The sequence below is a fragment of the Eretmochelys imbricata genome, chromosome 6 (genome assembly GCF_965152235.1).
Source record: "Eretmochelys imbricata isolate rEreImb1 chromosome 6, rEreImb1.hap1, whole genome shotgun sequence".
NCBI lineage: Eukaryota > Metazoa > Chordata > Testudines > Cheloniidae > Eretmochelys > Eretmochelys imbricata.
Window position 1 is genome coordinate 64,460,761 of NC_135577.1, and position 22,569 is coordinate 64,483,329.

The 22,569-nt window shown below is 45.0% G+C and overlaps 1 protein-coding gene across 3 annotated transcripts in view; it reads right to left on the reverse strand.

Moving 5' to 3' along the window:
* The window catches only part of ACTN1 (actinin alpha 1), a 130,627-nt gene that overhangs the window by 57,117 nt on the left and 50,941 nt on the right, over positions 1–22,569 (reverse strand). For all 3 annotated transcript variants that reach the window (XM_077818725.1, XM_077818726.1, XM_077818724.1), the window contains exons 2-3: positions 13,084–13,198; positions 6,989–7,108 (exon numbers count right to left, since the gene is read on the reverse strand). In XM_077818725.1, the coding sequence (XP_077674851.1) occupies positions 6,989–7,108; positions 13,084–13,198 (235 nt within the window). The remainder of the gene's footprint in view (positions 1–6,988; positions 7,109–13,083; positions 13,199–22,569) is intronic.

A 22,569-nucleotide genomic window follows, 5' to 3' on the forward strand; every position in this document is an offset into this window, starting at 1 on the left:
GATTTCACATCTGCACAGTCCTGAGAATCAGCGTGGGGTGGGCTCAATATCCAAACCTGCTCTCCCTCTTGCCCCCCCCGGACCTCCCCACCATGTGGGGCCAGGAATCAGTGTGGGGCGGATTCAATATCCAAGCCTGCTCCCCCTCTTCCACCCCCAGACCTCCCCACCATGTGGGGCCAGGAATCAGTGTGGGGAGGGCTCCTTCTCCAATGCTTGCTCCCTCCCGCACCTAGAGCGCCAGGCCAGGAATCAGTGTGGGGCTCAGCCGTCACCAAAGAATATTTTCATCAGTTGCCCATGCTTGACCGTTTCCCATGGATTTCTTCCTGGGCTTGCTTTTTTGGAAGGGGGTGGGAAACAATTCTGTCTAATTTAATAAATAGGTTTAGACACAGATAAGGGCAATAACAAACTGCTGTTTAATACAGATATACAGAGAGAGAGTGTGCATGCCTGGTATCAGGTCCTTTGGATGCCACATGGCAGCCTTACTCTGAGACTGGCAGGACTGTTTTAGGGTGAGAAATGCACTTGCCTGGCCAAAGTTTCCCCCCCTTTTTGTAGTAAGCTACTTGGATAACTTCCTAGCTCAGTCCCACCTGCTTGAGGAGTTTATAGTTTGTTTTCCTGAGCTGTGTTAGTTGCATTTTGACTGCCTCATGGTTTTTATTTTCTAGTTTGCTGATGTGTTGACTTTTTGAAGTCTTAATTTAGGCTATTAAAATACCTGCACCGGAAAGCTCATAATCCCTTCAGTGGACAGAGTTACTGTCACACCAGGGACATTAACAGCAGAGGCCCATTTTTAATGCTGATGTATATGCATTTCACTTAGCACCTAGACCTTCTTACTCCATGAACTGCAGCCCTTTGGGCTAAGCCTCACCACACATTCAGTGGCAAAAAACTACTTTACTGTAGTTTTTAGGTTGCTTGGTGGTTGCAGCAAAACTCAAATATCTGAAAACCAGGAAAGTTAAGGCAGCCCATAAACCTTAACTCTGCTTTTCTTGATTTTCAGAAGTTTGAGTGTCTCTCGACTCAGCGTTCTGCAAGGGGACGACCTACCTACCACCAAGCAGCCCTAACTCTGCATGGACGCAGGGCTGGTCTACGCCTACAATGCGACAGCGGCGCAGCTGCACTGCTGCTGCTGTTGCACTTCAGCGAAGGAACTACCTACGCCAAAGGGAGGGCTTCTCCCATGTAGCTGGGTCAGCTGGAAAATTCACCCATTGGCCTTGTGCCGTCTTCAGAGCACCTCCCAAACCATGCGGCTGACCCATTCAAAGCATCCCCTTCTCCAACCTAGCCCCCTCCCGTACTATACCCTCGGCCTCCCACTGCAAGCCCTAAAGTCTTCACTCCCTGCTCTGCAAACGTTTCTATGTGAGTTACCTCCCATTTCTGTAACCACATTCACCTCCAGGGCCTGGAGTGAAGGGTAATTATGTTACCATGGAATAGTGTTGTGATACAGGAAGGTTGGGGTGCAGGGTGGTTGGAATCCACTGGCAAAGCTAGAGGTGCAGGGGATGGAGTACCCTGGCAGAGCTAAAGGTGCCATACCCCTCCTCACCTGAGCCCCCAACCTCTCTCACTTCCCTACCATCCATCCCCCTCCCCTCACTGCAGCCCCAAACCCCTCTCCTCCTATTCCCCCACTTCTCAGCCCCCAATATCCCGGCTCCTCCCAGGAATCTTTCATATGTCTATTTTTTCCCCAAACACTTTGATTACATTCCTCCAGTACAAAACTGCCACCATGACTCACAAAACTGTAACTGATGTCAGGTTGCATCTACAACTCGTTTTATCTTAGGTGGGGGTCTGATTAACTTATCCTTAGATATATTAAATGAAGGTTGAGTTCACAGCCATCAAGAGGTCTGTGATTCATCCAGTAATTAGTGCCTTTCAGTTTAAGAGTACAAGGTAGCAGAAGGAAACCTTTCCTGGGGTGGGGGCACCTGGCCTGTAATTTAGGAACCCATTGGTCAAATTACCCCAAATCTGGATTACTAACCCTGTGCAAAAACACATACTGAGAAACTTTTTTTAAAATAGCTACTGGGGGGAGGGGCTTATAATCTCCAGAATCCCTGGCTCAAAGGATTCCAAATTTGGGTCACTAATCCTATTCTGAACCCTCCTGAGGCACACCAACATTCAAAGAAATCTAACTCAGCATGTCAATTTTAGAGGTCTTAGGTCAACTTTTAAACAGATATCAGGATGCAACCCTAAGTACAGCGGTGCTCCCTCACCACTATAAATAGTTAAATTATTGTGGCATAGCTGAAATACAACTCCATGCTCATGCAGTGATCACTTAGGCTTGGTTATAGCTTGTGCTGTCGTTAAAGAACACGTACCAGCTTTCTGGATAGAGATCAGCCAATCTTCAGTCCTAACTTTCAGCACCCCCTGCTACCTTAGTCCCAGCCTCCCCACAGATTCAGATACTGGCACATAAAGACCAAGGAAGAATTTAAATTAGTACGCCAGCTAGTCCCACACTGGTTTTGTATTGATCTCTGTTGTTTTCTGCACCTGCTTCACCTGAGGAGAGGATCTGACAATCACAGGCTTTCCACAGTCCTGTACCAGATAGTTTTATCTGCACCTCATTTCTTCAGAGTATAAGCAGGAACAGCTCTTTTGATTATCATAAGCAAGGCCATTCCCTTGATGACATCAATGGCCAGATATTGGTTGGGACAGTAATTCGGCCAGCTGTAATCGTCACCCTATTGGTTAAGCAAACAAAATGGAACAAATGCAACTACCTAGCTGCCAACCAGAAAGGGAGGAGGATGCAGATATCTTTCAAAGAAATAAAGAGGTGAAGGAAATGCCCCACCTAAAGAGGAAGGATGGATTGTGGCCAAACCAATGGAGAAGGCAATTGAGGAGATCTGGGTGTGACAGTTTTGGGAAACTGCCTATATGAACTTACGAATTCCTGTATGATTTTATGAAATCTATTTTCTTATATGTCTTCCACTAATGATGGTCATATTAGATTACATCATCCCCATTGTGTTGGGGGGGGAGGGGAGGGGGGAGTGTGACACATCTAAGCATCTAGAAAAGGAGTACTTGTGGCACCTTAGAGACTAACCAATTTATTTGAGCATAAGCTTTCGTGAGCTACAGCTCACTTCATCAGATGCATACTGTGGAAAATCATCTGTCCCTGAATTCAAGTGTCATTAAAGGCCATCAGTAATTGATTAACCTTGCCTTAACAGAACAATGGGGACTACTGGCCAAAGACTCTTCACTTGCTAATGACAACTACTGTAGCAAACAGAGGATGCTGGCAGCTGCAGCTCAGAGGTCAGATCAGAGAATGGAAAAACCCCAGGGAGGAGACAAGGTGTTAGAATCTGCTATTAAAAGGAGACACTCCCACTAACAAGGAGAGACCAGAAGAGAAGACCTGGCAGGAGGAGAAGCGGTGGTACAGAAGGATCCTGGATTCCCTGTAGGACACTAATACCCAAAGGACTCTCGGGAGAAAACTGAGGGCGGGACTTGAGTGCGTGTATTTCTTATCCTTCCATAGATCTGTATATCTCTGTGTCATGTCTATGAGCCAAGTGTGCGGGCTTAGAGGTGCTTTTGCAAAGTCTCTGTGTTACTTGCTTTAACTGTCACAAAGTCCCCAAAGGGTGAAACTGTAAAGTAGAGTACACCACCTCTGCTGATGGAGTTCTGGAGAGGGTATGAGAGATCTACCAATGAGACTTGGGTGGGGGGTCCACCCTGATCTTGGGGCGTAGGGCTGCTGGGTCCACACCAAGGAGGGGTACTAGTATTGGGTACACGTACTCCAGGGACGTGCCTGAAAGGCCAGACTCTCAGACAGCATCTGGATGTTGCTCAGAGTCACTAATCTTAAAACACATGGGATACAAGGTTTGGGTCCAAAACAGTAGCCTGGTGACAGTCCACAAGGGGGAGTCCATCCTGGGCTCCAGTACTGGGTTTAATTCCTGGCTCTATCACATGCTTTCTCTGGGCACTATGGCTAAATAATTTAGTCTCATCTGGTAAATTGGGATAATCAACCTTGATAACCTCACATAGGCATGTGAGGGTAAATCCATAAATGCTTTGGATATGCTCAAATACTACAGTAACAGTGGCAATATAGATGGAATCTAAATACAGGACTGGTAAGGAGGGACAACCATGCAGAGGTGAAAGTAAGCCGGTACGTCCCGGCTTCTCCAGGCGGCAATTGAAAGGGCCTGGGGCTCCCAGCAGCGGCTGGAGCCCCAGGCCCTTTCAATTGCCGCCAGAGCACCACTGCTGGAGCCCTGGGGTAGCGGCAGCGGGGCTCCAGGGGCTATTTAAAGGGCTGAGGCTCCTGCTGCTTTCACTGCCCCAGGCCCTTTCAATAGCCGCCAGCGCCCTGCTGCCGCTACCCCAGGGCTCCAGGGGCTATTTAAAGGGCCAGGGCGGTGGAAGCAGGGGAGTCCTGGGCCCTTTAAATAGCCCCCAGAGCCCTGGCGTAGCGGCAGGGCTCTGGCAGCTATTTAAAGGGCCCGAGGCAGTAGAGCCCCAGGCCCTTTAAATGGCCCCCGGAGCCCTGCTGCCGGAGCCCTGGGGTAGCAACGGCCGAGCCCTGGGCTCTTTAAACTGCTGCTGGAGCCCTCGGCTGCTGCTGCTACCCTGGCAGGGGAGGGGAAGGGCACTTATTGGTACAGCGTGGGCCTGGGCTGGCTCTGACCCGCCCATCCTGGCCCCTTCTGCCCAAGGCCCCGCCCCTTCCAGAGGCCAGAGCTGGTCCCAACCCAACCCCGTACCGGTAAGTCCCTATTTCTACTTTCACCCCCGCAACCATGTCATGGAGTTGGAATCCAGATCAGCAGACAAGTTGTTTAGTTTTGCAGTAATCAGACCACACATCCCCAACTGAGACCTGAAGGGGTCACTGGTTAATAACATGTACTGCAGAATCCTTGGAAGAAGGGTGCCCTAAGAACAAAAACTCCCTTGAAGTGCAGGAGGTTGACATTATACCCATTTTTACAGATTGCTAAAAACTGAGACAGACTTAAGGCCACAGTTTTCAAAATGTATTCTTGTTTTGGGTGCCTCCATTTTTGGCCACTCAGTTTTTGACCTTTAAGACCCAATTTTTGGAGCTAAGAACATCGGAATGGCCAGATTGAGTCAGACTAATGGTCCATCTAGCCCAGTATCCTGTCTTGACAGTGGCCAGTGCCCCAGAGGGAATGAACAGAACAGGGCAATCATCAAGTGACCCATCCCTTGCAATCCAGTCCCAACATCTGTCAGTCAGAGGCCCAGGGATATGTAGCCTAGAGCAGGGGGTTGCATCCCTGACCATCTTGGCTAATAGCCACTGATGGATCTATCCTCCATGACCTTCTCTTTTTTGAATCCAGTTACAGTTTTGGCCTTCACAACATCCCCTGGCAATGAGTTCCATAGGTTGACTGTGTGTTGTGTAGAGAAATATTTTTTCTTGTTTGTTTTAAACCTGCTTCCTATTCATTTCATTGGGTGACCCCTGGTTTTTGTATTATGTGAAGGAGTAAATAACACTTCCTTATTCTCTTTCTCCACACCAGTCATGATTTTATAGACCTCTATCATATTTCCCCTTAGTTGTCTCTTTTCCAAGATGAACAGTACCAGTCTTTTTAATCTCTCCTCGTACGGAAGCTGTTCCATACCCTTCATCATTTTTGTTGCCCTTCTCTGTACCTTTCCCATTTCTAATATATCATCTTTTTGAGGGAGCTGCTGGTGCTCAGCACTTCTGAGGGGGGTGGGGGAAAAAAGAACAACTTTTGACAACTCAAACTGAGCATCCACAAGAGTGGACATTTGGGCTAAATAACTTTCCCAGCTCTGCAACAGGTTTGTTGCAGAGTCTCTGGCAATGTACCCAGGAGTCTGGCTTCTCGCCTTATGAATTAAACCAGAGAGTATTACTTCATATAGTAGAATAGACAATAGAGCAACAAAGATGAAAAACAATGGGGGAAAACTATAGAGAAAAATTGTTCCTCCCCAGTAGAAAATGAATGATCCATTTCTTATTTAACATAATAAAAATGTAAACATTAAGAATCTGACTAAATAAGTAAAACTATATACTTGCTTAAATAAATGTGTATCTTCCTGATTAGCAAAAAGAAGCACCAAATTTAGTGTAAAGGCTGTATCAAGTGGCAAACCAATGCCTTTTAATTGTTATCAACCAATGAGAATCGGCCTCTCTTTAGGAAAAATAACAAAAGTATAAATGCAAAACACAATTACAACTGATTATTTAAATCAAGGTTTCCTGCTCGCTGATTTAAATTGTGATTAAAACTGGTAATTAAAAAAAAATTCACTCCACTCTGGCCTCTGCATAACCTCACCACCATTACACCAAGCCCCTTCTCCACAGACCGTACTGTCTAAAACAGCTTCCTTGTCTTTCCACTTTTACAAATCTCAGCTGAAAGAATCTTTTCTCCCTCACCCACTTCTTACTCTTGCTCCCCTTGTATTTAACTCCATATTCCAAATATACATGGAACAGTTTTATTTTATACAACTTCTTTCATACATGAAATATTTATAGCCTCTCTAAACATTGCCACTGAGTCAGAGCAGGAGAGTTAGAATAAGTGTATGGCAAGAAAAGCACAGACCTCTCAATGCTGCAACCGTACTGGCAAGTGGGATTTCAGTCTTCATCAAGGGGCAGCTCCCCCCACCCTTGCTCCCACACAGAGAGGCATGAGCTAGGTTATAAACAAGGCTATACAGTGGGGGGAAGAGGGGAGTGGAGGGGCAGGGGGGAGGGTTGCGCAGGGAAAAGAATGTGGTGTCGACTGGGGGAAATAGCATATTTAGACTGGGTCTAAAATGGAGGGAGCTGCCAGTCCACCCATCATCACCCGCCCCCCTCCAGATTTTGAGCGTTAGAGGTATGCACTGGCTCCCTTACCTTCCGCTCCAATAGACACCAGCTTCACTCCTTTGCTAGCAATGAAATCCAGGGCCTTGTTCACGTTGGAGATTTTGTGCACTCGCATTTTGCCTCTTTCAGGCTTAGCCAAACGTTCACCTAGCCAGAAAGAGGGGGGAAAAAACAACACAAAACAAATTCGGAACTGCTCCATTCCACTCTCCCCACCAACAGTCCAAGTAGGCAGATCTAATAAGATAACCCCGATGCTTGATCCAAATTACACATGTTCTTGCCCTCAGCAGTGAAGATACAGCACACAATCTTTTTGGTCACTTTTTGGGAATTCTAATAATTGATGCACTTTGCTGAACCCTCCCCCCAACAAAACCCCAGCAAATACAAAGAGCACCTTTGAAGATACTGTTTGAGGGGAGGGGAGTATTACCATTACCACACCTCAGACAGTTATTGGACTAGGCCACTCCCCATAATCTTTGATGTATGCTCTGGAGAGCCTATCAGCCATAAGTTACAGTAAGTGGTCTGTGCCCCAAAACTTGCTTCCCTATGTTCCAGGGCAGGACAATCTCTCATGAAACTTCTCTGCCATGGAACTCACTGTTGCCAAAGATTAGATGAGCACAAGCCTCACCTTTTTTAGTGAGAGACAAGGCCACAGCTGTGGGGAAGGCCATCAGCCTGCTGAATGGCTCCTGCCAGGGTACATTCACCAGCCGGCCAGGGACAGCAACTGACTCCTCACAGTTCTGTCTGGGGAAGGGGGGAAGCCTTCCTAGCACCTTGTGGCTGCAGAGATTTGGTGTCAATGGCCCCACACAGTCACTCCCCAGCTGGGAGCCTTGGAGCTCTCCCTGGGCAAAAACTTCAGCAATGGGCTAGCCTTCCCCTTTGGCTGGAGGCTCATCCTCCTCCTTCCAATCCTGCCCAGTAGTCTCTGCTCTGCCCCATCAGGGCCACAGCCTACTCTTCCCTTCTTACTGCCCCCCCACCCCGCTTCCTGCTGGGGTCCTCGCAGTCCTACTACCTGTACTCCAAGAAGCAGCAAGCTGAGAGAAAAAGAGCAGTAAAGGTGTGTCTTCCAAGCTTGCCTAGAAAGGAGGCTCTGCAGTTGCAGTTTCGCAACCCACACAGACCTGATCCTCCAAGGGCTAGAGGGGCTAGCAACAGTCAATCAGGGCCCTGCTTAGCAGTTCAGTTTCTCACTGGAACCAGAGGAGTGCGTCTCTCTGGCCACAGGAACTTGAGGGACAACAGAGTTTGTTTTCTGGATGCATTTTGCATAGCTGGGTTTGCAGGAAAAGAAAGGACCTAAGAATCTTAACCTGAGATAAGGGTGAAGCTAAGGGGGCCAGGGAGGAAGAGACCTAGGAAGAAGCAGCAATGAATTGAATCGAGCTGTACGTGGCTGCTGTTTAGAGAGTCCCTAGGTGGGACCCTGGAGTAGTGTGTGGGCCTGGGTTCCCCTCCTAGCCACAGATAAAGTGTCAAACCCCTAAAGGGGGTAGGGCTTATTTGGGAGCCTGAACAAAGGGCTGAATTTAAAGGGCGCAGACCAGGGGCTGAAGACCCTAGCAAGAGCAAATAGACTGTTTATTGGACTCTAATACCCTGGAAAGGGTTCATTTGGACTTTGACTTGGCTGGAGGGGCAAACCGCTAAGACCCGCCAAGGTTGGCTGGAAGCCTACAGGAGGCACCAGGGGTGAGAGGACTACAATACTGCACCCAGCTGCAAGGAGGTGCTCAAGTGGTGACTGCCCTTTCACAGGGAGCAACACAGCTCTTTGACAAGAGCAAGTAATCACTACTTTGATGGGGCTGGATCTCACAGCAAACACCAAATTCTGACTTGAGTAGAGCTTGGAGAATAGTTTGCTTCCGGTACATTTGTGGCCCTTTTGATTGGCTTCCTGTAAATATTCGCACGATCCAGTTTAACTGGCATTCATAGAAAACAAAAAGCTTGCACAAACTCAAATTGAATTTTAATATATATCCTATAAGCATTCACACCAGAAACCTAATTAGATAGGCACATGTCACCAGTCACCTAAGCAGAATCATCCAAATGTCAAAGAGAGTTACAGAGTTCAAAAAATTGCAAGAGGTTTTACATTCAGAACTAGTTTTAACAAGTTGTGGAACATCCACAAAGAGATAAAAGTGCAAATTTGGTTAAGTTATTTGTTAGTGGTTATTCACTCAGTTTATTTCTCAAAGTCTACTCCTAAGGCCCAATCCTGCATCATTTAACTCAATGGGAGCAGGATCAGACTCCATATCACTAGGTTTAATTGGGAAGAGACGTTATTTTTTCCATGAACTCTTCTGCCCCACTAAAGAAAGATATGTTGTTTCTTTAACAAAAGTTTGGAAAGGTGAAGGGGGAAAAAGTAGCAGATTACTTCAATGGGCATTCTCTCCCTCCCACAGAGAGAAAAAATTATTTTATCTCCAATTATAATAATTGTTTCCATTATTTATTGCAGGCCTGTTTCTTTTTACCTGCCAATCAAGAAGAGAGATACTCATCTTAACCCTACGGTGTAAACAAGTTTATTTACCGAAATTACTACTGCCAGCTTAGATTTTAAAAAATTCTCTCACTTTAATAGTCTACAACAGTGGTTCTCAACCTGGAGTACGTGTATCCCTGGGGATACACATAGGTCTTCCAGAGGGTACATCAACTCCTCTAGATATTTGCCTAGTTTTACAACAGGCTACATAAAAAGCACTAGCAAAGTCAGTACAAACTAAAATTTCATACAATGACTTATTTATACTGCTCTATATACTATACACTGAAATGTAAGTATACTATTTATATTTCAATTGATTTATTTTAGAATTATATGGCAAAAATGATAAAGTAAGCAATTTTTCAGCAACACTGCGCTGTGACACTTTGTATTTCTATGTCTGATTTTGTAAGTAAGCAGTTTTTAAGTGAGGTGACACTTGGGGTACACAAATCAAGAAAAGGGTACTGTAGTCTAGAAATGTTGAGAGCCACTGGTCTAAAGTACATGACACACTGCTGCTTTCATTTTGCATTTCTCCAAGCTTGCATAATGAAAGTCATTGCAAACAAAAGTGAAGCTGGCTTCAATCAGTTTCAGCATGAGGTTCTCAGTGTTTCAGACATTACAGCAAGATATTTATTTATTTAAAAATAACTTTGCAGTGGAAAAAATTGAAGAACTGAGGACCTTTCCATTAGACTAGAATCATTTTTAACAAATAAGATTTCAGAGCAAAGTGTCAAATGACTGTGTGCCTGTAAAATTTTTTCCCTCATAGGTTATTAGAGCTAAACCATGTGAGAAGTGTTTTGGGTTCCCCCCGCCTTCGCTTTCTACTGTTTGCATTGCTGCTTTACTTTTCTGTACTATGCTCAGCCAATTAAAATAATCTAGTCACTTCCACTTTCTGGTTCTCATGTATAAGACCAAGCCTGTAGTTTGGGGGCCAAAAAATGCAAGGAACTGTTGGCTTAAAAGCTGCTTACAGTGGAATTTGTTTGATTAAAAAATGCTATTGATCAGCTGCTTTGTAAAGGGGGCGGAGAAGGAAGCTGTTTTTCAGGCCAAACCTTGTAATAGGGCCAGATCATCACCACCTAATGTAAAAGCAAAAGGAAGGGGCTTTTCTTGTGGAAATCTTCCCATAATACCCTGTTTGGAAGGGGAACCGTACCTGCCTGCCCCATTTGCACCCTAGTCTGGTGGATCCATGGGACGCTAGGGCAATCTGCACAGGAACCCTATCTCACCACAGCACTTCTAGCAGCACCCTCCCTCTTGCTCTCTGGCAGTTGTGCTACCAGGGATTCTATCCCACCCCGTGATCAGTTCCAACAAGGGTGACCAAACATCCCAATTTGATAAGGAGAGTCCTAATTTGTGTGTGTATTACCACCTCCCACTTGCTATCTGGTCACACTAGTTCTCACTAGCACATGGAGAGGCTCAGATCTGCTCATGGATCTCAGCAGAGCTGACATGGCCCATTATTATTGTACTGAGCCTGCTGCCTCATTACTGGGGCACCTTCTTCCCAGTCCCTGTGGGCTCAAAGGAACAGATCTAGCCAGTGGAGGGCACTGTTACCCAGTTCAAAATCTAGCCAGAAGAGAGCTCCACCATCCCCGGAGGACAGGAAGAGGAAGGATACTCTGGAGGTCAGAGGCAGCTCTGGAGAGAGCGAGGATTGTAAAAGAAGAGGGACAGCAGATAGAGGCAGTAGCCTGGAGGCTGAGACTGGAAGGCTGTGAGCCAGGCAGACACACCCAGTTGGCAGGGGACTTGGAGTAACTGCAGCAGGAATATGCAAGGCATCAGCCTACATGCAAGGTAGTGGCTGGGATCCACATCCACACTGAGACCCTACCCTTTATATCCCTGTACTGGATTGCCCCTAGGAGCTGGGTTACTGTAACTGTGCCTAAGTAACCATGCCTTTTAGTGTCTGGTATTCCTAGTAAAGGAATCCTCCTGTACTCAAAAAGTATGAGTGTTTATGAGAACTATCTAGGGCCTGAACTTTTAGAGCAGAGTGCTTGGAGCACATACCACACCCAGCTGCATTCCGGGTACGTCTACACTGCAGCTGGGAGCATGCTTCCTGGGCAGCTAGCCTGAGCTTCCACCTATGCTACTCTGAGCTACACTGCTATTCTTAGCACTCTAGCATGCTGCTGCAGTGTAGACTTGCCGTTAGAGGCAGACTGGTGCATCACATCACTCAAACACACTGCTATAGACCGGACCACTTACAATATTTAGAACGCCACAGTGCTCAGAATGGGTTCCAGCATATATGGGAACCCACTGTCCTTGCCCTAAACCAGGGGTAGTCAATTATATTTTGTCAAGGTCCAAATTTCCTGGTTAAGGTACAGTCAAGGTCCAGACTCCGGAGAAAAATAACAAACAAACAAACAAACAACAAGTAAATAAAAAGATTTTGGGATCCGTTCAAAAATGTCTGGCCATCTAGATTTGGTCCACGGTCCACCTATTGACTACCCCTGCCCTAAACGGAAAAAACCAGATTGACAGGAGACAAGGATGTAACAAACAGGGGTGGTGATAGCTACAAGTCATATTGGTTACTTTTAAGTTAAATGCACTGAGTTCCCCAACACATTCTCCCTCCATCTTCCAATCCCCTCATCTTCCCTTTAGCCTCAGCAAGCTGCAACTTCAATACCAACATTGGTTCACATCTACTTCCCCACCTTCAACTCCTCCCCTGCATGTGAACAAGGGTTCACTAAAAATGTAAATAAATGAAATAAGCAGATGACTCTGTCAGCTAGTTTCTTACCAAAAAGGAGTATGTGCTGTGGAACTCCTATCCCTAACTTCAAAGTCAGAAGCACTTTGAACTCCAAACCCTCTAAAACTAGCAGCCTGGGGAAAAGAAAGGAACTTGAGGTTTTGTTGTGTCCTCAATTTCTGCAGAGCACAAAAACTGACACTCTAGATAGGGAGTTAGGGTTTGAGTGTCCCTGCTGAGGCATCTCTATTGGTAAGTACAAGAGGTGGGGAAGGGAGCAAACCAAACAGAGGGCCATTATTGCTGGCATGGAAAGCCTGCTGAAGGAGCCATCGAAAGCATAAAACCCCCAGTTTTATATAAAATTGTACATCTCTCTCTCTCTCTCACATACACACACACGTGCAAACAGATTTTTTTGGTTCAGTGGCTGAAATGGGTGATGGAAGGGAGAAAAGTTAGTTTCGGGCCAAATAAAATGTTTTTAAAAAAAAAATTAAAAAATGTTTTGTTTTGAAAAGTATCAAAACATTTTGATTTTTTTTTAAACTTATTTCTGGGAGGGCTGGGGGGTTATTTTTGTTTTTACAAAAACAATTCAGCAAATTCAACCCAATTCCTTGCTGACAGGAAGGGGTGGAGAGAGAAGAGCAAAAACACTGGATAGTGGGCAGAGGCCATAAAACCTGAGCTTCGCTCTCAGTACACTGCAGATCAGGAACAGGCACAGACAAAGCTTCCACCATCACTGCCCATGCTGTCCTGAATGTATTTAGTAGTGGGTGAGCAACATTAATGACACTTAAACCCACACAAAACCCCCCTCACCTGAAATGACTTCCAGAAGTAACATGAGTTTAAGACCATCCCTGAAATCTTCCTCTATGTTCTCAATCTGTGTGCCGGCCTTGCGGAGGTGAGAGTTACACCATGCTGTGAATGTCTAGAAACAGGAGGGAAGAGAAGAAAAGAAAAGAGCAGTTGGTAATCTTCCCAGGGCCATATTACAGTTCCGAAAGGAAATACAGACAACCAAAGAACGGATGCTAGGATACAGGGGGTTACCTTCAAGCCACAATTAGATTGAACAACACTTGATGCATTGACCCTGCACAGCACTAGAGCCAGCACCTGAAGACACAAAGGGCCTGCAAAGCCCTTCCATGTGTAAGTACAATACTAATAAGAGTTTGGTAGAAACAACTACTCAATCCAGGGCTCCAAGATGATAAATTCTCCTGATCGCCCCCTAATTTTGGGTGCTCAGCTTGAGAAACCTGAATCTGATTTTCAGAAATGTTAGGCATTCACAGCTCCCATTTACTTCCCTTGGCTGCAGGTGACTCAGTCACACAGTATGTCAGAGGGGAAAATAATCCAGGTCTACCTATTTCAAGGTGGGTGTTTGAACCAGAGGACCATTCTTTTACCTACCTTTTTCCTTCGTCAATAAAGCATTAGGAAGTACTACAGCCTGCACATTTATGCAGACTACATATTACAGAGCCTCTCAAAGTGTGAGAGCAACATCTTAAAAGGGATGGTCTTGTGGCCTACCTCCTCTCTGCTTCATAGTAACAAGCCACCTCACCTCACCTTCGTGGTCATTTAACATCTTTACGGCAGCTGCTTAAGTGGAAGAATAAATGCTTGCCAAGTAACTGTGGTATTTGCTGCCTTTAATGCAATATGGTAGCTGGAAAAGAGAAAAATTAAGAATCTGATGACAAGCCACCACAAAGTGTTCTGTGGTCTGCTGATTGTCCATGGACCATTGTTTGGGAGCCAGTGCAGCCACCTCTAAAATAGAATACAGCCTCCATTCGATAAACTAGCAATTCTGTGCAGCAAAAGGAATTTAAGCCCCCAGAGCACATATATCCAAATTCCAGTTGTGCCTGGACACTAACACCCACATACTTTTGGGAAATGCCCTGGGTCTTAAATAATCCCAGGTGGTCAGAACGTAGGATTTCTCAAGGGGATGAGCATAACCACAGAAAAGATTTTTCAGGAGTTGTGGTGAAATTTGTCTCTCTCATAACTGACCAAACAGTCATGACCACAGATTGCAGGATGACAGAGACCTAAATTAAGATTAACATTTTGAACATATGGTAATATAGATTGCCTGGATATCTCTTCCTTATCAGCTGGTAGGTTGCTATGGGGAAGCGCCATATATGTAAGGCCAGAAATGTGGCATGCCTATTGTTCACTTAGAAATGAAAATAATAAATACCTCAAGTTCAAAGTGTGACAGTGTGCTAACTAGTTGAATAAAAGGATCTTGGGTGGAGTAGCGGGGGATAACTGAGGACCTGGATTACCTTACTCTCCATCCTTAAATAGGATTTGCATATGCCAGATCCTTTGTTTCCTAGTTTGAACCTCCCACCCCCAGCTTCTGGTGGAAAAGTACAGAATTCAGGATGGGTTCTAGTATCCGGTGGCATGGTCACATGCCTCTGTAGCCATTCTTTATAGGCTGACCCACACATTCACAGGAAGACTAAGCTCTTTTACAGTCCATTGTCTCTTGCTGATGGGCCATCAGCACTGTCTGGGCTTTTTAATTGTTGTACCTGAAGTGTTAGCAGGGGGCATCACCCAAAGTAACACAGTTGAAATATAGTCAATATTCCTAATTTCAAATACAGAAAGGATACGTGCATACAAATAGGACAGTCATATTCAGTAAATTATAACCTTTCCAATGATATTTCACGAGCCATCTTGCATAAAGTATATCTCAGTTATATCATATCCATATCATAAGCATATTTTCATAAAGAATATGGAATGACATCACATGGACAATAACTGCATATCTGAGATTGGAAGGCACCTGAGCCCACTTCAATGCTATTGCAAGCCTTTCTTGAGAACGAACCATACGTAAGAACCCCAGTTCTGACATGCCTAGGTCTCTCCTATAATCATACTCACCAATATCACAGACCCTCTGATGCCAATTAACTCTGCAAAACCTGGAAATTCAGTCAGAAATCAGCTTGCAAAGCAAACAGCTGACATCTCAGCTCCTCCTGGGTGAGCTCCATGCTGGTTTAATACAGAAAGTAGTGACAATTCCCAAGGGTACTGGGATGTCCACAGCCGTTTCCCAGCTCACCCTTCAGGTCCTACAAAAGTTCACAAGTTGCCATGCAGCCCCACAGCACACTGATGTAGCAACAGTTGGGAGCCCTGTAGGTGGATGCACTGTTTGCCATAAAGTTGTAGCTATGTTGGTCCCAGGATATGAGAGAGACAAGGTGAATGAGGTAATATCTTTCATATCAACAGAAGTTGGTCTAATAAGAGAGAGAGAGACGCTTACAACCTACACAGACTTCAGGTCTAAAGAACAATTTGGTGTAGCTCAAAAGCTTGCCTCTCTCACCAAAAGTTTGTTCAATAAACAATATTACCCCACCCACCTTGTCTGAGGATGCGCTGGACCACTTTACAAAGGGCAGGCTGATGAATAATAAATGCAGTCTCACTGAACTCTCTCACAAACAGCAGCCATCTTGATGTGACTCACAGGAAGCATTCTCGCAAACTGTGGGGTGCACTTTATTGAAAACATTTAGTACATAGAAAGCAGATTTACAATCACATTAGCTACATATGCTGTGCAGGGTAAAGTACCCTGTACTCTTGAAGTAGAGGGTTAGAAAGATGTGTGACGGGCAGATAAGAGGCCAGAGGTGAGAGAATGTGGTAAGATGGTGGGGTCCTGGAAATTTTACTGTTGTGTAGGGCTAGATATCTTAGCAGCCTTGGCTCAAGCCATTTTTACTGACTTCGCTGCACAGAGAATCTGTCTCACGCACCCCATCTCCAATTTTTTCGGTTAAGAAAACAGAGCCCCCCTCCCCGGTCACAGCTAACTGTACCCATCAGCAGCTGGCAGCCGTTACAGCAGCTTTACTTCCTGTCAGGAGGGGAAAAAAGCTTTTGAAAGAGGAAAAGGTTGTTGAAAGCAGCCAACCTCATTTCCCATGCAGGCCCAGCCCAGGGACCAGCCAGACCAAAAAAAAAACCACCTGTGTTTTCTGAGGTGGCATGAGGCAGCTGGCAATTCTGCAGGACATTAATAGTTCTTGGGGTATGGAACCTGTGAGGTCTTGGAATCCCCATTTAGTTATTCACTAGCTAAAATTACTCCTCTAAAGCGACAGATGTGTATTTCCTAGACGTCTACAAAGGCAAGAGCCTGGATATTGTTTCACTCCACTTTAGGACAAGGAGATGGAGGTAAAGGGAAACAAGAAGTACATTTTTAATCTCAAAGGTTTAAATTTTTTTTTTTTTTTGTGCTAAACTGGATATAGTAATGCCACAAAAAAGGTACTACCAGTTGGGCTTCCTCCACAAAAATCCATGACAGTGCCCCTGTATTCTTTACACAGTACTATACATATATATGGATGGCACTTGAACAAAAATATCCCAAACACAGCCATGCTCCCTGACCCAAAGACCTTAACGTATGTTGTAATCTTAATTTCACCCTTGAATACCACAACTCTTCAATTCCCCCCTCAAGGCCCACTTCTGTGATACCTATGAGTTATGAGCCAACTAAGGGTGGCTAGGTTGAAGGGTAGTTGGCAATAGCCAATGTGTGTTCATTAGAAGCTCTAAATGATTCAGAACCATTATGTTGTGCACTTAGCTAGTTCATATAAATGTGTGATTTTATCATCATTATGCTCAGCCTCCCTCTCTTTTTGCACCTTAATTGTAAGGCCTTTGGGACCGGGATTGTCTCCTCCCACATGTGCTAGCTGCTGTTTAAACACTAGGGTCCCCACCTCAACTGAGGCCTTTGAATACTATTGCAACATAACTACTCAGATAATAAGATCAATTACAAAAAAATAAAAAAAGTAAAGACTATTAACACTTCTACTGTTCTGGATCAGCTGTTCTTCTTTGGAGAGCAAATATTGTCCTCACTACAAAACTGGAGCAGAGTAAGTGTCCACCAGCTCAGCCATTTCACTTGTGAAGTAAATAGAACATGAATTCAGGTCTCTCTCTTGGTAGCAGACACTCATTTACCATAGTCATTTTCTTAGTATGTTTCTTTGGAACCCAACTAACCATATCTCAACCCAACTAACTAGATATATATTACTTTGGCATACACTTAATTGCTACTCACATGCTACAGAAGTAGATGCATGTTCTCCGGAGAGGCAAGGGGTAAACCAGCCTACAGCAGCTATATGCTGGAAGTAAAACAGATGTGGGCAGACGCCTGTCTGAGGATTTCCATAAAGGCTAAAATGAAGCTCTGAGTCATGTCATGAGGATAATACAACATCCCGGTTTGACTGCCAAGGTACAGTCTATGGCTCCAGGGGACTAGATTGAGAAGCTTATGGAGAGGTGTGTTGCCTCCACACAGTCTTCCTAACAAAAAGATAAAGGCAACAGAATACTTGGAAGGAGTAGACTCATTAAGAACCTGTTGATAAGGGAAGAGCATCTGTCTCTCACTAACCCAGGAAGACTCAATTTTGTGACCTACAAATGGAGCCCCCACCTGCTTTTACAGAGTGAGTCAATGATAATAGTGACTGCTGCTGCAGGCAGTAGAGACCAGAGCACTAGCCCCCACTCCAACAACTCCAAGGCCTTCAGACATTTCACATCCAATTATCTAGGGTACTTCTTCCCCAACTCTCCTCCCAGGTGTTGTTGTCGTCGCACAACTAGTTTTGTAGAGAAGATTACAGGGGAACGACTGCTTAAATAGGTAAGCACAGTCCACATGAACTAGTCTCTTTGCTGAGAGAGGAGGAGGAAGAGGAGTTTCAAGAAACAGTGAGATTACTTCAGAAAAATATTAAATATAAAAATATGAAACAAAATGCAATGCAAGCTTCTGCTCAGTTACTTTATGTTGTGTCCCTTCCTTCTACCCTTTGACTCTGGGTTGTCTGGTTAGATTGTAAATTCCTTGGGACAAGGAAGGGCCTGACTTCATACATGTATACAGCAAATACACCCTTTTTGGCCCACACCCCACCCCCCCACCAGATTTCCACCCCAATCCACCACCAAAGTCAGTTGGTCTGGCCTTTGGGAAAGGATGATGAGATGAGCATCTCACACTTCTCTTTGTATCAACAACTCTTATGAGACATCCTGCAATTCAGGGGGAAGCCATGATAAGTCAATATATGTCCACTGTCAGATTCTAAAGAATGTGGCAAAGTCTCAGAGCCAGTACTGACGGAGAGGATGCACCATTGGGACAGAGACATCCATTATTACTTGGACAGTTGCTGTGACAGCTCCAATATGTTGCACAAGGCAAAACACAGAAGTGACATTGCTGCAAGAAGCGAAAGAGCTCTCTGCAACAGGAAAACACACAAGGCATGATGCACTTCACCCCCTCAAGCAATTTTTGCAATCTAAGATGTCAGTGCCACCACAATCATAGAAGTGACAGATATTAATAAAATCAAATGGGCAGTTTTATCTTCTTGCTGTGACATACCAGCTTTATCTGACCTTTTCAGCTGCTCTTTGTTCTTTCAAGCCCTACTAAAATCCTTCTTCCACCCTAGCCCCTCCTTCTACTGTTGAGTATAAAACTTCCTACCATGGCAGAGTGGCTGCACCATAGTTGTACAGTAGCTGCAGAGACATTGTAACTAAGCCAAGAAAGTCCTGTTTGCTACTCTCCCATTTAGGGGACTTAAGTCTAGCAGCAAGCAGCTCAAAGGAGCATAAGCTGTGCTAGAACAAGACAGTGTTAACCCCCATCAAAAGCTACCCAATTCCCTATCTTCATTAAATATAACTTATGATGCAATGTTATTAACACATACACACAGTTTTGAGGCTGAGTAAGTTTCCATAAAGGTTTAGTCTGTGTATAGAAGAAGGGAGACCTTCGGACAGCCAATCCCCTGTGCACTAACACAGTTACACTATCTACTTTACAAACCAGGTCAGATGTACTTTGCAGTGTGAAATCTTGGGCAAACTATAGCTACTGGGTACTATCCCACAATTCTCAACTGCCACAATTTGAATTAGGGGAAGTCCCTCCCTCACCACAAAATAAAGGCTGTAGGGGCAACACTGCTTCAGAAGTACATGTCATACATGTCTAGAAAACAAAATCAATTCACCCAGCCACGGGCGCTTATGTTTGGAGAGCCACGTGTTCGAATAGCTGCACCTGTATGTTTCTGAGTGCACAACACAGCCTGCTCTTCCTACCTGGTTTGGAAGTAGGCACTTTGCATTGGTTCTTGACATGATGCTGTGCATTATGGGATTGCCTAGAAGGACCCACTAACTTCTGAAGCAAACTGTAATGTCCTGTCCATGCTACAATTAGGTTTAAAATCACCTAGACCCTCATTTGAGCCCCTCAGCCATGGTTCTGTAATACAGTAACTCCTCACTTAAAGTTGTCCTGGTTAACCTTGTTTTGTTGCTGATCAATTAAGGAACATGTTCATTTAAAGTTGTGCAATGCTCCCTTATAAAGTTGTTCGGCAACGCCTGCTTTGTCCACTGCTTGCAGGAAGAGCAGCCCTTTGCAGCTAGCTGGTGGGGGCTTGGAACCAGGGGGGACTGGCAGCCCCTCTATCCGCTACCCTAAGTTCCCTGTGCAGTGGCAGCCACTCAGCAGGCTATCAATTGCTCGCAGTTCAGCTGTCCCTCCCCCCACTTCCATGTGCTGCTCCTGCCCTCTGCCTTGGAGCTGCTCCAGGGAGCCTCCTGCTTGCTGGGGGGGGGGGGGGGGGAAGAGGAGGAGAGAGAAAATAGGGAGGCTAATGTCAGGGTGTCCTCCTCCCCCCCGGCTCCTGCCCCCCATTTACCCCATCTCCATAGAGCGGGGCGATGATGGGACATGACAGGGCTCAGGACAGAGGGAGCTTGCTAGCTAGCAGCAACTTCTGTCTCAACTTGCTGAGATCTACTTAAAAAGGCAGTGTATTTAGAGTGGGGTCAGTGTACTTAAAGGGAAAATGCACACCTCTCTCTCTCTCACACACACACAGTGTGTTTCTCTGTCTCGGCTCCCTCCATTCGTGCTGTCTTGTAGAGCATGAGGCTACATTAACAACCGTGTGTTAACCCTTGAGAGCTCAGCCAAGAGCTGGTTCATCATTTAGCAGTAAGGCATTCCCTGGGAAATATCCCACCCTCTAACTTCACCACCTCAACCAAGCTTCAGAATCATCATTGCCGTGTACAGTATTAAATTGCTTGTTTAAAACTTATTGTGTGTGTGTGTGTGTGTGTGTGTGTAACTAATATCCTGCTTCAAGCAGGGAACCCTAGTCAACTGTTTCTACAAGCCTACATAACCTTCTCCTTGAACATGCTAACTGGGTCATAACTAGCTTATTAAACAGAACATTTTGACTGAATGGCTGAGCAGGCCATGGAAGTTCTTTCTAATATCAAATCTGAATTTCCTCTCACTCAGCACTGGCTCATTATCCGTTTCAACCCCAATGACTCTAGTATGATTTTTTCTTTCCTTGCGCTGTTACCCTTCAACTGTTACTTTGGAGTTCTCTTATACAAAAGTTAAGGAGAGAAAGTGGGGAGGGGAGAGGAGTTGATTCTTTATCTGCTTAGTCTCTCAAGAACTTGTGGTATCTTGGCTGCTTTTTCCCCACCCCATCACAATTCATGATCAATGAAATAAAAATACACAAATGGGAAACATGAACACAACCTGCCACAGCGCAGAAACTGGGCTAACAGCTGGACAGATATTTAGATAGGTTACAAACAAATCACAAATCTTGCCAGCAACTTAGTAGCAAAGCCAGTGCAGTGACTGAACACAATGGGACACACATGCAACTACAACAAAAACTATGCTCCTCCACAGTGGTCATTGTTAGACTACAACTTTACCAGGTAAGCCAAAATGGAATATCCAGTCGAAAAGGAGAATAAGTCATATGGCTTTAAGAGCTGTATCTTACACCCCTTCCTACACGTACACTCATGCACGTGTTTAGAACTATGAGCCAAAGTCCAAAACAGTCAACTCTTGGCTGACTTCACCACACAACTGCTGTTTCCACAGGACCTCCGGAGACGCGGGCTGAGCTTCTCGCAAACAAGCCTGTCCCCATGTATCAAAATTCAGAGAGAGATTTTTCAGATATATTATTGGACTAAAACTGAATTAAGTAGTCAGAGTCATTTACCCAAACTACTGAGTTTCCTCTTCTAGTCAGAAATGTAATTGATTTTTTTTTTTTTTTTTTTAATTTAAAGCCACACAACAATTTCCAAGAGAACAGGGCACCAGCAAGCACTCTGTGTTTACTTTTAGAGCCTACACTGCAGAAAGTTTGGATGGTGCACATGGCTTGTGTTGCAGATTTTACATCTATGTCTTCAATGATTGATCTATATCTATGCCTGCTTCTAGATACACTGCAATAAGGGCAAGTTGATCTGGGCAACAAAACTACTTTAAATTTTTATAGCATCTTTTGAAAGCAAAATTGCAGTGACTAGGTAAGTCACCAAGTTAAAAAAAAATAATCAAGAAATATATTAAGTGGATTTTGAGACAGAACCATTTTAGAAACTTATCAGTGTTTTGCTAGCTCTGTAATAGAGCTTAGCATCAGTTCTGACTACAGATGCCCAGGACTAAGGCTAAGATTTTGTCACGGAATCCGTGACTTCCAGAGACCTCTGAGACATTTTCAGCTTCAGCCCTGGTGCTCCCAGCCACCGTGTGCAGCGGGGGAAATCTCAGAGCCTAAGCAGTGGTACATGCTGGACAGTCCACCCTCCCCATTTTGTCAGAGTTATTTTTAGTAAAAGTCAAGAACGGGTCACAGGCTTCCGTGAACTTTTGTTTATTGCCCGTGACCTGTCCCAGACTTTTACTAAAAATATTCATGACAAAATCTTAGCCTTACCTATGACAGATACAGCTGAATCAGTGCTGAACCCTGCTTGGCTGCAAGCGTAGACAAAGGCAAACCACATTCAGCACTGTTTCTGTAGCCACAGTTATTGAAACCTGCCTCTTCAGATACTACAGACATCCTCCCACTCAGACATTTGGTAGTAGTCTAAGGAATGACAGAGGGTGCAAGTGTAAAACACATGTACACCTACATCTCTCAGGTCCAGCCAATACCCCCAGAAACTCACCAGAGACCAACTCCCTCTATTACACCTCTGTTGCTGCTGAATATACTTTTGTCTCAGGCCTGGTCTACACTACAATGATTTGCTGGCATAGGAGTGTGAAGCTACGACAGCAAACCCCCTAGCGTAGGTGCA